Source organism: Engystomops pustulosus, chromosome 5 (assembly GCF_040894005.1).
Source record: "Engystomops pustulosus chromosome 5, aEngPut4.maternal, whole genome shotgun sequence".
NCBI lineage: Eukaryota > Metazoa > Chordata > Amphibia > Anura > Leptodactylidae > Engystomops > Engystomops pustulosus.
In genome coordinates, this window is record NC_092415.1 from 189,466,352 (window position 1) to 189,484,730 (window position 18,379).

The window sequence follows — 18,379 nt, forward strand, 5'->3', positions numbered from 1 at the left end:
GGGAACTTCCTTCTTACTTAGAATCTGTCTATGAAGAATGAAAGCATTTGTAAATTCTTATAGCATCATGTACTAGTGACTTATCTGAGGTTGCTCTAGGTTCATTATATTGTATATGGTATTAACATTGGGAACTTTTTACTTGTTATTCTTTGTAGATAACCAAGGATTGAGAATGTCCAGGTGTCACACAGACTGTATACAGAGACCTCTCTCTCGAGCCTTCAGGTGGCTTGGTAAGCTGGTGGGAAGGTACCCCTGGTGGTTCCTTCTTATTCCTTTTGTTTTATCTGCTGGTTTGGGAGCTGGGTTTTACTTTTTACCTCAGAGACAAGCGAATGACATTGAAGAACAGTTCACACCAATTGGAGGTCCGGCTAAAACTGAGCGAGAATTTGTAAGGACACATTTTCCCACCAATGACGCAGGAGAATTTTCTGTATCGGGATTGTACACAGAAGGTTCCTTTGTCTCTCTCTTGGCCGTGAGCACATCTGATAATGTCCTAAACAGTGACACGTTTGAAGAACTCATGAAGTTGGATGAGATGGTGCAGAACTTCACCGTGATGGATCCTACAACTAACACAACTCTCACATTTCAGCAACTGTGTGCCGAGGTCCAGGGACCCAAATGTATCTCACCTAATCCCCTTCTATCTGCAGTACAAGGCAATGTGAGTCTGATAGAGACAATACCTATACAATATCCCATGTTTAGAAATAGAACATTCATAGGGACATACCTGGGTGGAGTGCAACTGAATTCAGGAAATATTGTCCAAAAAGCCAAAGCCATCAGATTAGTTTATTATCTGAGAGAAGACGATGAGAACGACAGAGAAAAGAGTCTGCAGTGGATCAACGAATTTATCACATTTTTCTCAAAGAATACCTTACAACTCAGTGAAATCAAGGTAATTTATTTCTATGTGATACTTGTAGCAAACGTATTGGTAAATTGCATAGTATTTAAAAATGAGTATTGTTTTCTGTAGCTGAAGTCTAGTAATTGTTATAATTGTGAAGATAAAATACCATAAAATAAAATACTGGGCTGTGGTACGCTGCACTATTAACATTGCCCTATGCTTCTGGGAGTACATGAACATATATAATGTTTAAATGTGTATGGGACATGTTTTTACAGGCTATAAAGTATAAGATACATGTATTTTACCAGTGACCATAACCATGAGAATTATGGCGAGTGAATAAGAATTTTCCCTCGCAACATTTAATTGAAGCATTGCTAAGGGAAACTTACTGATTTACAGTCATTTTCCTTAAATATATTCTAAAAAATTTTACGCATTTTAAGCATGAAGGAAAGTGACAAAGTATAGTAAGTGGTTTAAGTGTTTTAAAATTGTGACTAATGTGCCCTGCTGTTATTTAGTATATTTTATTATTTTGTTCGATTCTTTATATAAGCTTGTTACCATAGTTAGCGTTACAAATATTTATCACATAATCACAGGATTTGAGGATGAGAGCTCACAAGTCCATGTAAAACTATCATTCTATTCACTAATGGAACTCTGTATCTCATGATACCTAGATTCCTATATATGTGTTACCTAGCCTGTGGATAAGTGGTACATGTTTCTTCTTAAAGGAGATTTTTAAAAAAACAGCTTTCTTCCAAAAACAGCACCACATCTGGCCATAGTTTGTGCTACGCACTACCTAAGGGCAAAAGAGGAGTTGTTTTTGGAAGAAAGCAGTCATATTTTTCAACCTCTGAACAACCCCTTTAACCCCTTTACGTTCTGCATCTGATATATTGGACGCAGAGCGCTGTAACTTAGCGCTCAGTGTCAAATATGTTGGTTGCAGAGCTGATGCCGGCTCAGCTCAAGATTGGAGCTGGGCTGGCATCGGGATACACGAGGTGTTGACTGTAACTAACAGCTGATGCCCCGGTGTAACACCCGAGTGAGCTCTGATCACAGGTGTCTAACCTATTAAATGAATGTATAACCAACAAAATTGGACCATATCTAAATTTCACCTCCATTTTGATTTAATTACTATGAAGATCTCAAGGGGTTAACAATCTTCCTAAAAATATAGGGGGTTTAATGTTAAATACTTAAAATTTCATTCAAAACTGTAATTATCCTCAAAATAGTCAATTCTAAAAATACAGAAAACCAATATTCAATATGTAAGCCGTGTGACATCAAAATTAGTTATCCAGACATTTAAAAAATTGCACCAACAAAAGACAAAGGGAAGTGTGTATAGGCCAAAAAATCTACACAAATCTTTATTGACACCACATCAGATTAAAAACACCTAAAAAGTACATAAGTACATCCGACCATGACCCATGTATAAGACCACAATAGATCAATACATATCACATTGCAATAACAAACAAAAAAATTAAAAAAATTCTGAAATGTTATACAGCAACTTATTTAGGTTGTTAATCTATTTGCCTGAAAACTCAATGATTTCGTATTTAGAAAATGTTACATTTTTTAAAAAATGCATTATTTTTTCTATTTTTTTAAATAAACAAACGCAAACCTTATCAGCCAAAATTTACTATTAAAATGAAACACAACATGTAAGGAAAAAACATAAGTAACAGTATTTAAAAGTTATAACCATATAAAGCGATGCAAGTCAGAATCCAAAAAATGGGGCTGAAGCGTCCTAAAGGTCTTCCATTATATTTTGCATTATTATTCAACACTATTATTCAAATAGCATGATAGTTCTCTCAATTACTGATGTCATCCCACTTTCTGTTGTATGTCAGGTATCTTATTTCACATCGCTATCACGGCAACAGGAATTTGATGGCATCACAAAGTCTGTAATTCCTTTGTTTTCGATTACTTATTTTGTCACCATATTCTTTTCTATTGTGTCCTGTGTGAGGTAAGATCATTTTTCGAATAATTTCAATCTTCATTTTTAATTTTCATCTTTCAAGATATGTCTGGTTCAGTACATTGTTGTGTTTTACATGAAATATTGTTACAACAACACCTTTCCCACGAAAGAAAATTCTCAGATTTCAATCCCCTAGTGATGTATGCACAATAAAGATCATTTTTAACAACTTACTCAGTTTTATTGCTGTTTTAGCTCCTATCACTCAGTAATGGTCAGTGTAATATACCAGATTGTGGGTGGGGACTCTCTAAGCTGACACTTCATGATTCCTCTAGTTTTGTGAGCTGACAATGTACTTAGATTATCAGGGTACAAGGTTTATATACACTTTCAATTACCTTCTGAACATTGTACTAGTATCTGACACAGAAAGAGAGATGAGACAAATCAGAGATCAGATCATAAAATCCAGGAGATGGATATTACATGCTCTGCTGCATCTCTGTTCTGTCACATACACTGTTAGATCTGAGGTGCCTCCCTCCCCATCCCCAGATAAAGAAATTATCTGCCGGTAGCTTGTAGTTCTCCTTTCTCTGCTGTTTCGCTGGCAGGAAGTGACTGTGTGTGCTCATCAGTGTGAGCTCATTCTGGAATCCAGGGGGAGGGCGCTAGAGACAAGTTAGAATTATATCTGTGGGAATACCCCTTTAACAAGGGGAGTGGTAATGCAGAGTTGTCAATTTATTCATACAGTAAGAATAATAGAAGTTTGTTAAAATGCAAGAAAATATGTAGAGCAATGTATTCATGATATAAACTATGATTTGTAGAACAGTTGATCAGAACAGTTGTAGAACAGCGGGACGCAGATAGATGGAAACTTCGGGTCCCCTCATATCTGGTGGTGACTCAATATTAGGCCCATATACCAATAAGTTATCTTCCACCCTTTAAACATAGGTATGTGGAGTCAAATACAGTTGGTACAGAATATGAAGCTATGCACATACTAAGCCAGTGGTGGCGAACCTATGGCACTGGTGCCAGAGGGGAACTCAGAGCCCTTTCTGTGGGCACCCGGGCCATCACCCCAGCACACCAGACAGGATTCAAAGAATCTTTCTGCAGTTCCAAGCAACATGAAAGATGCTGGTTTCGGTCATATATTAAAGTGATACTTTGCTACTTGGGACTGTAGGAAGAGGGAGAATGAGTAGACAGGGCTGAATTATCTTTGGAGGACCTCCTGCTACAGAGGGACACTGGAAAGACGCTAAAATGATGCAGATTTTCCATCTTGTCCCCAGGAGGTCAATATGATCTAACATTGTTGAGGAACAGGGAGCAATAAGTTATTGCTGCAATTTTTGGTTGGCACCTCACAATAAATAAGGGGGGTTTGGGTTGCAGTTTGGGCACTCGGCCGCTAAAAGGTTCGCCATCACTGTACTAAGCTCTCCACTGAAACTGCTCTTTCTAAAATAGAGCATTCATTTTCTCAAAGTCTTTGTTTTTATGGTTCACAGAAGCTGTTGTTTTAATTGATACTATTAGTACCAATTAAAGTAATCCTTAAAATAATTGATACAATTTTGGGAAATGTTTGATCAGTTCTCTAACATTTTGCAGTGTCCACTGAAGAGGATCATTATATTTATATTTTAACCCCTAGGTGCACCAGGACGTTATAGTACGTCCCCGGGGCTAGATGCTTAGCGCACGGGGACGTTCTATAACGTCCTGCTTCTGGCACCGGCTCACGAACGGAGCCGGTACCAGAAGCAGCGGCTGTCAGCTGTCTAGCCGGCTCCGATCGCGGGTGTTAACCCCTTACACGCCGCGGTCAAACATGACCGCGGCGTGTAAGGGTGTAAGCGCTGTGGATCGGATCCCCCGTGCCGCTTACCGGGGGATCCGATCCTCTGCCGGGCAGCTCCGAGGACTGGCATGTGCCCCGGAGCTGCCCGGTCTCCATGGCAGCCAGACCCCTTCCGGGTCTGGCTGTAAACTGTCTGAGCATGCGCAAGCTTGCTCAGACAGTTTACACTGCTCTACAATAAAATAGTATTGTAGAGCAGTGTATTGAACTTAAACCAGTGATCAGAGCATCACTGGTTTAAGTTCAAGTATGTATAAGTAAAAATATGCAAAAACAGTTAACACTACACATTATAATAAATAAAAAATTAATACATAAAAATATAAGCCCCTAAAATGTCACTTTCCCATAAAAAAACTTAATAAAGTATAAAAAACATAAAAACACAAAAAAACCCCGCATATTTGGTATTGCCGCGTCCGTAACAATCTGCATAATAAAACAGAATTGTTACTGGACCCGCACGGTAAACGCCGGAGGAAAAAAACGCAAAAAACGTTCCGAAAAAAGATAATTTTTAATTAATACCCTATAAAAAATGCTCTAAAAAGTGATTTAAAAAATGTTATGCACTCCAAAATAAGCCCACTAAAAAGAACAACTGTTCTCGCAAAAAATAAGCCCCTAACAAGATTTATCTGCCAAAAAATAAAAAAGTTATGCATATAAAAAGATGGTGATGCTAAAATGAATAAGATTTTCTCCAAATTAGTTTTTATTCAGTACAATTGAATAAAATACACAAAACCCCCACATATTTGGTATCCCTGCGTCCGTAACAATCTGTATAATAAAACAGAATCGTTATTAGATCCGCAAAGTGAACCCCGTAAAAAACAACCTAAAAAAACTCTCTCTGATAAAGATGATTTTTTATTAATGCCCTTTAAAAATGCTCTAAAAAAGTGATTTTAAAAAGTTATGCAATCTAAAATAAGACCACTAAAAAGAGCTATCATTCTTGCAAAAAATAAGCCCTTAAACAGATTTTTGAGGTGAAAAATAAAAAAGTTATGCATATGTAAGTCGGTGATGCTAAAATTAACAACAATTTTGCCAAATTACTTTTTATTCAGTAAAAATGGGAAAAAATAAAAAAATATATATAAATGAAGTATTTTCATAAACGTGGCGACCCAAAGAATAAAAATAATATACTATTTTCATGGTATGGTTAACGGCCAAAAAAAAAAACACATAAAAATTTTCCTAAAAATTGATGATTTTCATTTCCTCCACCAACAAAGAGTTAATTAAATCTCACCAATTAGCTATAGATGCCCCAAAATTATGTATTAGAAAAGTGCATCTCATGTGGCAAAAGAAATAAGCCCCTATAGGTCCTCATTAAAAAAAAGAAAAAAATTATAGCCTGTACAATGTGACAGCAAATCTGCTCCGGATGGCGCCTCCTTCCCTTCTATGCCCGGCCGTGCGCCCATACAGCAGGTTACCACCACATGTAGGGTATCGGTGTACTCGGGAGAAATTGCGTATCAAACTTTGTGGAGCCTTTTTTCATTTTATCCATTACAAATGTTTAATTTTCCACCCAAAATGAGTGTATTGTGAAAAAATATTACAATTTGCAGACTCCACCTCCATTTTGTTTTAACCCCTATAAAACACGTAAAGGGTTAACAAACTTCTTAAAAGTGGTTTTTCATACGTTGAGGGGTGTAGTTTCCACAATGGGGTAATTTACGAGTCTCGCTATTATTTAGGCCTCTCAGTGTCAATTAGAAACTGTGCAGGTCCATCTAAATACAGGTTTTGGCGATTTTACAAAAAATGTGAAAAATGGCTCCCAAATTCTGAGCTTCATAACATTCTAGTAAAATATGTGGAATCTGAAAAAACCATGCCAACATAAAGCAGACATTTGGGAAATGTAAGTTATGAATTTATTTGGGTGCTATGACTTTCTGAATCAAAAGTAGAGAATTCAGAACGTTGAAAATAAAGAATTTTTCAACATTTTTGCCAAATTTTGTTTTTTTTCATAACTAAACGCAAAAGATTTCATCTAAATTTTTAAACTAATTTGAAGTACAATGTGTCACGAGAAAACAATCTCAAAATCCCCCAGATATCTCATAGCGTTCCAAAGCTATAACCACTTATAGTGACACAGGCCAGATTTGAAAAATGGGGCCGCGTCCTTTAGGCCAAAAGATGCTGTGTCCCGTAGGGGTTAATAAATCTGTATTTTCAGCATGCGTTTATTTTATATATGTCCTTGGGAAAGTAGAGCGATTTGAAATCTTTTCCTTTTTTTTATATTCTATATATTTTTTTGCTATTTTCATTTGTTTCATTGACGTTGCTATCTTCTGATGACTTGCACCATATCCTGCAGTTGTACTGTGTTGTTGCTTACGACATCTCTACACTGTGTGGATTTAAGGACTTCAACCTCATAAATCCTTGAACTAATTAGAAAGCTTCAGTAAGTAAGAGTTTCCCTGAATCAGAGACATTTCCTTACTTTCACTTTCTTTTAAAAGTGAAAGTAAGCCTTCAGACCACAGTGCTTAAAGCAGATCTATCACCAGATCAATTATTGTAAACCCACTGACATACTGGTGTTTGCCCCCTCTGGCAGGATATGCTGTTCTTTTACCTTTTTATGCCCTTTATTTAAAGAAATAGGCTTGAACAACTATGCAAATGAGCCTAAGGGGCTCCAGGCTCTTTTAACTCTTATGGAGCCTGGAGACCCTCAGGTTCATTTGCATTATTTTAAAAGCCTTTTTTATTTAAAAAGAAAAATAAAAAACAGGGCAAAGAAAGATAAAATAAGAACAGATCCTGCCAGAGGGGGCGCACACTGGTGATGATGTCCTTTAAGGGTTGGTGGTCCGCAGTAGTTATTGTGGACCATAATGCCATGCAAATGTCTAAGGCACTTACACAGTTCCTGAGTGGATACAATCTTAAACCCATTCACAACTCGCAAATGTAAAATGATATCGACCAGTAGTGGAGGGTTGTATGAAGAGGTCATGGATTGATCTTGAAAGGGTTAATCTGGCAATTGTTGCCATACATGAACAGCTTTGCCTGCGGAGCAGCTCCCCCCCCCCCCAAATAGGCATATACAGTGCACGGCGCTGTATCACGTAGAAAGATAGGACATGTCCGATCTTTCTTCTGGCTACGGAGCACCATACCGCTCCCATACAGGGTCGTGAGCCCAGTGTATGGGGGACGTATATCGGCCGTATATACTTCCTCCATGCATGTGTGTGAATGCAGCCAAAGAATTATAAATAGTGTTGAGCGGATCCCGGAAGCTTGGGTTCAGCCACGATCAGTGCTGGCACCAGTCCTGGACATTAACTCTTTGATGTCAACGTAAGCAAAGCTGCTGGCACATTAGTGTTGGTGTGCGCGGCCATGTTGATTTAAATGCCGCTGAAGCTTTTAAACAGTTAACACCCGCAATTTGTGCCAGCACAAAATTTGGGTTCTACCTAGTGATTACCTGGTCCACTCATCACTAATTATAAGCAATTACAAGCAAAGGGAAGACTCCCCTATCTGGCTTTTACACTTTCACTAGAAATAATTGATCAGTCTCTCCAATATGCAAATAGAAACAGACTTGTCAATGAAGCTGTGAAGGTTGTGAAGAACCACAAGGTGGACTCATCATCCCATATCTGGTTCATTTAGATCTATGGTGGAAAATTATGAAAGTGTGTAAAAATAGTGCTACGAGCAGCCAGAGCAGCACAGTTTTATCTTATTATTATTATTATTATTTTTGAGTGTATGTAATGTAATGTATTATAGTTGAAGGATACAATGGTCACTCTCCAATTTGTCTAAATTTTTTATATGATTTATTCACAGACTTGATTGTGTAAGAAACAAAACCTGGGTGGCCGGATTTGGAGTCATTTCTTCTGGATTGGCTGTGCTGTCTAGTTTTGGGCTATTGTTACTATGTGGAGTGCCCTTTGTTGTCACTGTTGGTAACGCACCATTCCTCATTCTTGGTAAGTTCATAAATACACAAGGGGAGGGAAAATTAGGGAAATAAGCTAAATGGCCCAGAAAACACTTTACTCTTTAGATTTTAGACATTTTAAACTCACCAGTTAACAAGACGGTACGGTACAGTGGTTGAGATACAGTTGAGATGTGTTCAAGAGTTTTTCAAGAGTGTTTCAAGTGCATCTATTTGTACCCTTATACCACCTATTATTTTACAACAATTTGGTGACAGCTTAACCACATCCCTCTCTGGCAAAGCCACGCCCTCTCGACATTTCACAGATTAATGATAGAGAATTGCGTATTTTGAGGATGAAATGTCAGTTGTTACTTCCTTCTCTCTTAAAATAAAATTTAAAACAAAAGCCACATTTAAGAGTTTATCCGAAGGATAGATGTGGATCCTCAAACCTGAGGCCATTTGAAAAATGGTCCGAATACTCCATTACCGGAGTTATCCTTGTTTGTGATCGCTGAAGCCAGAGAATGGATAAGTGGTCCTGTGACAAGAAGAAAGCCATCACTCCCAATTTAAGGTAACTAGAATGAAAATAAAAGAAGAGTGAAGAAATCAGGCGATACCTTTTTGAGGCTAACTGATTATATTTGATGGTAAGCTTTCGAGAATACTAGTTCTCTTCTTCAGACATGATGTTATGCATGAAACAGAAAATTCACAGCATTTTATACACCCTAAACAGTGATCATCAATGGATATTAAAAAAATTTTTAAACAACAGATTGATAAATATAGGGACATCTTATTTACGACAGGAGGGCAATAAATACACTAAAAACCTGTGAGCCAAGACAAGAGAGCTCTGGCTCTTATCTGTTTGTGGCTTCCAGGTCATAGATAAGAGGTCATGAAGTTGCATGAATGTTAAGACCACTTTGTGGTGTTGAATCTCAGCATTAATTTATACTCCCATTCTTTCCTTTCACTCTGTGTCTTAAAATGTCCCATTAAAATAGTAATCTGCAAATATTCCATAGCGTGGTCCTCCCTGGAGAAATGTGCAGCTAATGGGAGATCTTTCCTTTAATTTAATATCAGAAAGATTTGGATAATGTAGAGCGCAGCAGTGAAAGCTGTAAAAACTGAGCCCACAATAAAGTGAGGCTAATGTAGATTTTAACCAAAATTGGCTGCTTCCCAAAAGGGTTAACGAATAACCTTTATTTAAAGGAAATCAACCACACAAAAAAAAAAAACACTCACCTCCACTCCTTTTCATCTTGATCCTTTTCATCTTGATCCCAACACTGTCCTTCACCAGTTTTGACACACCAGGATCACCTAAAAAAATAAACGTAAAATTAGCAGCACAGAGTGCGGGGACAAGATGTCCATCGTTCCAGGCTTCTACTTATGCACGCCCTCGCCACCTCCCTCTCCCATACTGGGAGCATGGGAGAGCGGAGTGACGTCAAGTGAGAGTGTGAATTCATGCCTCTGGCGGGGGAGTGCATTACTAGCAGCCCGGAGCGCCGGACATCTTGTCCCCTTGTTCCGTGCAGCTAATTATAAGTTTCTTTTGTAGGGGATCCTGGCGTGTCAACACTAGCAACGGACAGCGACGGGATCAAGATGAAGAGGAAGGGAGGTGAGTATTTGTAAATTTTTTTGGTGTTTTTTGAGTGGTTGATTTCCTTTAAACAAAGATAAAGCTGATGTAATAAAGCACATAATAAGTAAACAGATTTTTCTACAGTTTACTAAAAACATAGATAACAGTTATGACATTTTTTTTGACCAGAAGATTAGTTTTACTATTTCTCCATGGAGACTCAAACTTTTTGATAAATATATATAGAAGCTGGATTGATGCAAAATGGTGCCATGTAGTTCTATCTCAGGCACATACACAGTAGGGGTGCCCTTATCAAAAGTTTACGTAAAATTGCTTTTTGGGAGTAGTGGTTATGTGAGCCACACACAAATGCCGAATGGATATGAGGCCGCTTAGACAGACCAGCAGTAGAGCAGACTGTTTAATCATCTGAAAAGCACGAGTAGCTGCCACAGTTTACATTCATGAAGTTCTTACATTTATAAGGTTTTAATATATCTTAATACCTCTTTTTTATATTTTATTTATTATACAAACAACAGCATGCAAAATAATACAGTATATTCACAATTAAGATTAGATATTGAGCATATCAAACATTATCATTTTCAAGTTTATAGAAAAACCGACTACCACCCACTACCCAACCAATCAGGGATGCCAGCAGTAAAAAACAAAAAGCCACAGTTCCCTCCTATTTTTTAACCTGAACCCTCTTTTCATAATTTCCATTGCTTAGCAGTATTCAAAATTAGGATTTTTTATACCCATACCGGATTCATAATTTTGAATCCTATTTACTAAGTTTCGCCAATAGCTAATATCCAAGTATTTAAGCCCTTTTCAATCTTTTATTATTATTGATCAAACTCAAAAACGCTATTTGTGTATTAAACACTATGTAATTTTCGATAATACTAGTAGACCTCATGTAAACCCCAATATACCCCAAATTGGATCAAAGGGGAATTTCAAACCAAGTCTTCTTGTACAGTGGTGGTCTAAGGGGTCTATCCATCCATAAATTGCCCACTGGGGTTTGAAGGGAACCAAATTGGTCAATTGTGGACAGATAAAAGAGCTGCATCTGGAGCCAGTCCCATAGGCAGTGGAAAATATCTGCTTCACATTTGGGGCAGTTAGCAGTAAGGTACACTCCCAAGGGGTACCTAAGGGGATATATGCAAGTCCTATGAGCCACCCATATCATCTTCTCAGTGAAGCGTGACAATGGGACGGTTTATAGGCATATTCTTTGGGCTTTCAGCACTGTGGAGGGTCCATACAAGGAATGTATTTGCTCCATAAGGGAAGGGCGGTAGACCTTTGCTCATAGTCTAATTCAGGTAGTAACATTTTATATAATCCAGATGTATCCCCTAACAGGGCCCGGACAGCAAATTAGGCTCTGGAGTCCCATTCACCTGAAGAAATTTGGAAAACCACAGTGGAGGCAAAGCCCCTGGTTTGAATAAATGCAAAAAGGAAAAGCTGATTTTTCATCAACTATTTATTTATTTATAGCTTTTTATTGACAGTTTTATGGGTGTCAAAATGACAAAAAAAGTGGCAATTTGGACCTTTAGATAATAATTAACTTTTTAAATTTCTTCAAATTGAAATTTACCTTTTAAATTTCTTTCCTTAGTACATTTTCAGGCCACCTAAGTCGTCATATATGACACTCGGTCATTCTTAGTAGTGATACCATTGACATTAACATCTCAGTCATATGTATAAAACATCCTGCAACCACACATGTTGCCTCTTATAGCAGGGCAAACATCTGCCATTTTTCAGCAGGATAATGCTTTACCACATACCACAGGAAGTTCCCATGATGGTCTCCTGAATATTGCAACACTTCCATGGCCTTCCTCGTAGCTAGATTTAGCATAAAATTACATTAAAAAACATATAGTCCAAGCAATACAATTTTAGGAACACAAATCAGATTTGGAGGGATTGATTTTTGTTCAATCATATGCCATCAGATCTTTGAAAACTATTTAAAAATGTTATATTAAAATCTATCTATCTATTATAATTGTTTTTATTGTTACATCTAGGTGTCGGGGTGGATGATATGTTCATTATGATTTCCAGCTGGCAACAAACTAAAGTAAAGGATAAAGTTGAAGACAGAATGGCCGATACATACGCTGAGGCTGCAGTCTCCATAACAATCACAACGCTCACAGATGTTCTAGCTTTCTACATTGGAATTCTGACCTCCTTCCAGTCTGTGCAGGCATTCTGTATATACACTGGGACGGCCATCTTGTTCTGCTTCCTGTATAACGTCACTTGCTTCGGGGCTTTCTTAGCTCTCAATGGCAGAAGAGAGGAGAGTAACAGGCATTGGTTCATTTGTAAGAAGGTGGCAGAAGAGAAAGACACCCATCGATCGTCTGCCTATAACATGTGCTGTGTTGGAGGAGGATACAGCCAGATCTCTGGTAAAGAGACTGATCATCCCGTCACTAGTTTTTTTCGGAATCAGTATGGACCATTTCTGACTAACATCTGGACCAAGATTTTTGTTCTTCTTTTGTACTTAGGATATCTGGCCAGCAGTATATATGGCTGTTTTCAGGTTCAGGAAGGCATTGACTTACGTAATCTAGCTACTGATAGCTCTTATGTTCGTTCCTTCTATGACGATGAAGATTTATATTTTTCAGAGTACGGTCCTAGAGTGATGGTTGTGGTGACTGAGGAGCTTTCATACTGGGACTTAGATGTTCAGAGAAAAATTGAGCGTTGTCTGGAGTCTTTTATAGATGATCCCTATGTTAGTGAGTCTCTATCCGAGTCCTGGTTCACAGCGTATAGAGCGATGGCTCAGCAGATGAACTTAAACATTAGTGACAAAAGCAACTTTATGGGGAATTTATTAGTATTATTTACTGGCTTTCCAGATTTTAAGCAAGATGTGGACATTCAGTCGGGTAATATATTAGCTTCCCGTTTCTTTATCCAGACAGTAAATGTTACATCAGCAGTCGATGAGAGAAACCTGTTAAACCAAGTCCGACATTCAGCAAAGACGTGTGAGATCCCGGTTCTTGTCTATCACCCAGCGTTTATCTATTTTGACCAATATGCCGTAATCATATCGAACACCATACAGAACATAGGAGTTGCTGCGGCCACCATGTTTCTAATTGCAGTCCTCCTAATTCCAAATCCTCTGTGCTCCTTGTGGGTGACATTCACCATAGCATCTATTATAGTGGGTGTTACAGGTTTCATGGCTTACTGGGATGTCAACTTAGATTCCATCTCCATGATCAACCTGGTCATCTGCATTGGATTCTCTGTAGACTTCTCTGCTCACATTTCATATGCTTATGTCTCCAACTACAACACCAAAGCCAATGAAAGGGTGATCGAGGCCTTACATTCTCTGGGGTATCCTATAGTACAGGGAGCTGTGTCCACCATCCTGGGGGTGATAGCCCTTTCTGCATCTGAGAGTTACATCTTCAGGACATTTTTTAAGATCATATTCCTTGTTATTGCATTTGGTATGGTACATGGACTGGTTTTCCTTCCCGTCTTTTTAACATTTTTCAGTAATTGTGTGACGCACGATGATGTTTCAAAGATTAAAGCCGATATAGATGAGCAAAGCTTAGGCAATGATATGAAAGAAATAGATTTGGATGGTTATGACAACATAGTTACAAATTTTCCAGTGAAATCAACAAATGTGGATCCCGATTGCCCTTAATTTCTGGTGACAAATGTATTTATTTACAAGATAACCAAACATAATTATGGGTCAATAAACATTTATTGAAAGAAATAAATTGTGACAAATGGAAAATCACAACAGTATAACAATAACAACGTAGCTGGTAGGCAGTCATAGTATAGTCATAGTATAATAGGTAATTATTGTAAAACAACAATGTGGAATCAGATTGACAATCATTAAGTGAATCCAAGAGGCAAGAACCCACTAATAGCACATCATGCAAGAATTCACAAACAAACATGTAATAGACAAAAGAACGAATAAGGAAAAATACACAAGGTAAAAGGAAAAGGGAGACAGTGTGAGGGGAATTGTTGGGAAATACACAATTTCAGAAACAGCTGGAGAGACAACCAATGAAAGATATAAGGTATTCCAGGAGGACATGCATACATTGTCTTGGAAGTAAATGTATACAGGAGAGACCACCTGTGGGATATACAAATCCATGTAATTTCTAATGTATTACATACTGGAGGACTAGGGATAGGGCTATAATGAAAGGGGGGAAAAGACACTGGAGTATATCTTTAAATTGTCTAGTTTCCTTGGCTGAGACAAAGGTGTCTGGCAAGGGGATTTCTGACTCCCTTAGTCTAGGTTTCTGTTATCTGCAAAGCTCTGATTCCATGACTAATTTGCCTCCTAAAATTGATGCGTCTGCTTTACTTTTTTTGCTACAATCTAATTCTATGGGTCAGCTCTAGAGGTACTTGAACCAAATACCAAATGTATATAGTTTTATAGATTTGTCTTAATATCTTTAAAAAATTCAAAAACTTTGCATCAAAAAATGCCTTGCATCGCCAAATTCTGAAACCCATAACTTTTTTATAGTTCACTGAATGGAGCTGTGTATGGTGTTATTGTTTGCGGGATGGGATGACGTTTTCATTTATACCATTTTGAGAACTGTACGGCTGTATTAAAATTTTTATTGGAGGCAAAATGGTGAAAAAGTTTGGACATTTAAGTTAAACCCCCCCACACACACACACACACACAACCAGAGTCCCCTCAGCGAAGTCTGACAGTTCGACCAGTATCCGTCTCCCCGTGGATGTCCGACAATGATTAGGTATGTACCACGAGGCTAGGGTGAAAACCTGGCCATAAATTTTAAGTTTTAGGAAGACAAAACCCCCCATGGGGTCCACTTTCTCACCTAGTACCTTGTGCGGGAATGACTTATGCAAGGCAATTGACATCCCCTTTGATCGTAACTTCGGGGTGGTACTATGGACCCATTTTGACCCATTTGGCGAACACGGACCACTGAGACATTTCCCGTTTTGAAATGGTTCTCCTGTAGGAACAAAATATATTATGCTTATGCATGCCATACAGTATCTGTGACCGCTTCAGAGGGATGTTAAGCCTCCTGGCATCTATTGATCCTAGCTTAAGTGATGGTGTGGAGCTGTGGGACCCGATTCAATCATAGAATGAGGTAGGAGGTAAGAGAAGAAAGGCTGAGTGGGGGGTGGGTGGGAATAGGGAGGGAAAAGAGAGGAGAGAAAAGGTATAGAAAAAGGAAGTAAAAAGATATGTGAAGGCTAAGAAAAGGTAAAGAAAGAGAAAGTGGACATAAGACTAGGTCTAAGTTAACTACTGGGCGGTATGTTATGCATGCACAGACCTGCTGGACATGCGTCCCCTAGCAGAAGGTGGTCTAACTATCAAGGAGGCCCGTACCTAGGGCTGTTGTGCCTAATATGGAGGATAATCATGAATATAAACAAAAGGTACCGAGATGAACAGTAATAAGCCATCAACAATAAAAAATTAAAGTATACCTACCCACACAATGCAGAGGATACTCAGACAAAGATGGTAAAATCCAAAGTACAGTACAGTCTATGGAATCACGCCTAGTGAGCATCTGGGTGTCTTCTCCTCCACCGTGGACCACCTGGGCTATTGCCAGCTCTTCTCCAAGGGGCTCATTGAGGGCAAGGTTGGATTGCTGGATCTGCTGGAGTCGGAAGCGAAGGCCAGTCTGACAAGTTCGGTACAAGTTCAAGTAGTGGGCATAATGCCTTTCGCTTGAGAAGGGTCAACCTCAGGCAAGAGCTGTAGAGAAACTCCCTGATAGTTAATCCAAGGATCTGGCCCTGTTCATGATAGCGTCTTTGAGTTGATATCTATGACTCAGCAGATGACATCACGTGTGGGTCCTGAGCAGTCTGGCGAGCTAGGAGTCCACAGTGGGCTTTATCAAGTTTAACTTGGGAGGCATCTTGTAACACCAAGACTGTGTTGAATATTTAATGGAGGGCTTCATGTAGCTACAGATTCTGGAAGTCTGCGGATAGGGATGTTGTTCCGCCTGCCTCTATTCTCAGCATCGTCAGGTTGATCTGTCAAGTATTGCAGCTGGAAAGAATGAGTGGAGAGCATGACGGAGCGAGAGCCCAATTGGTTCTTTCAAGATTACTAGGGTCACTTCAGTGGACGTAGTCTTTGTCTGTAGTTGTTGAACCTCTTCATGCAACACAGTTTTCACAGCACTATAAGACTGTTCAAGGCATGAGGATCACTTTCAGATGGAACTTAAGATTCTGTAGTTCAGCCAATCCCTCCTCCTCCATGGAGACATGAGGGCACGGTGTGGCGATGATCCATGCACACTGTGAAAAGAGAGTTGTGGAGAAGCTGCTGCCTCTGGAGACTGCATAGCCACAAACCTGAGGGGGTCACTGCGGGGATTGGTGGAGCCGGTCATCATGACACCCTAGCTGCATGGATGTAGTAGCGTCCACTGCAGGTCTCTCTGTGGTCCGGGCTCGCAGGTGCAGTGTTATAGTCACAAGGGTCTGGGCAGGGGTTACAGGTGGGCCAGGGCAAGCTCCCCACGGTGACCTGAGCATTGCCGGCTGGGGAACCCCTGCACCTATCACCCCGGGCAAGCCGGTCCCTGTGCCGCCAGCATGGTAAGGGTCCTCCTCCGCCCGCTGTGATGAATGTGGGGGCTCTGGTATAGGGAATTAAGCTTGGGATGGTGGCAGTCCCATTGGGTAGGGGGTACTCTGCATGGTGGCAGGATGCTGCACCTCTGCCTTGACAACAAACTGACAAGTGAGCTTTTTCAGGTGCTTAGGCAACCCTGTAAGTATGGCTTCTAATGAGTCCTGAAGCCCTGTTGCACAAGGTTGTGCTGGCTGTGACATGGGGGGCAGTTCTGTCTGCTGCGGCAGAGGCAGACCTGTGTGGTCGGGAGCTGCCCCAGTAATATGTAGTGTGGCCATTTTGGACAGGTGGCCACAGTCCTACCTCGTGCCCTTTTCACAGAAGCGGGCTTTCCTCGTTGGCGGCTATTTCCTCCATTATTTTGTTGCACCATATTTTAGAAAGTTTTTTTACTATTATTTCAGAGCTCCTAGGGTACTTAAACCGAGGAGGTTTGGTCACTTATACAATATACTTCAATAGAACTGCGATGACATCACTGAGGGCGCCTATCAGCTTTCCAAAATGGCGGCGCCCATATGCAGCACTGTTAGGTTTTGCGGTCGATCCAGCACCAACTGTGGCCGTTTCCAGCAGGAAACAGCTGTATAATACAGCTGACACCCACCTGGTATGATACACAGCAACATCTTAGAGTTATAAATAATGCCCTGACCCTCACATTAATTACAAAATAAAATCTGCACAAACTTGAAAGTTTATTTGAAGATGATTCTTTATTATACAAGGATTTTGGCACCAAATGTAAAAACATAGTGACTCAAACACTTACACTTAGTGAACAATAATATTCAATTTAAAAAACTGTTCTAAACATTATACTGTACAAGAACGCCTGCCTTACAGACAACCCTTAATTACAAAATCTGCCTGCTGTGACCTCTGGTGCTGAGTCTTAGGCTGCAATGATCAACATAAGAGTTATGCAATTAACTTTTATTGTTAGAATTGCTGAATTACTGATGGTAGACTGCCCTCACTTGCTCGTTACCTTTAGTGGGGGAAGGAACCTTTTATATTTATTTCTTGAACTTCCTTATGCACAAGAAATTAACTTAATAAAAATATTCAAATGAGCCTTCAGGCGCTCCGGCCAACGTTACCAGAGCACCTCCTGGCTCCGCCTTATTCTTAGCTATTCATGCCTACAGCCTCTTAATATTCACCCATCGTTCCCTCTTGGTGAGTGCAGTCAGTGACGTCACCCGGCTGCCTGCAGGTGTGCAGAAGCTGTAACAAGTCTTCTCACTCATGCCCAAGACTTTCAGACAGCTGGATGTCTGTGCTCACCAAGAGGGAATGAGGGGTAAATATTGAGTGGTGGGGGCTTGAATAA

General features: G+C 39.6%; 1 protein-coding gene across 1 annotated transcript; it reads left to right on the plus strand.

Annotated features, from left to right (window-relative positions):
- Positions 1–25: 25 nt before the first annotated feature.
- LOC140134275 (patched domain-containing protein 3-like) lies at positions 26–14,082 on the plus strand. Its single transcript, XM_072154856.1, has 4 exons — positions 26–916; positions 2,773–2,894; positions 8,593–8,738; positions 12,380–14,082. Exons 1-4 carry the CDS (start codon positions 116–118, stop codon positions 14,044–14,046), a joined length of 2,736 nt encoding a protein of 911 aa, XP_072010957.1. The 5' UTR covers positions 26–115; the 3' UTR covers positions 14,047–14,082.
- Positions 14,083–18,379: the final 4,297 nt, after the last annotated feature.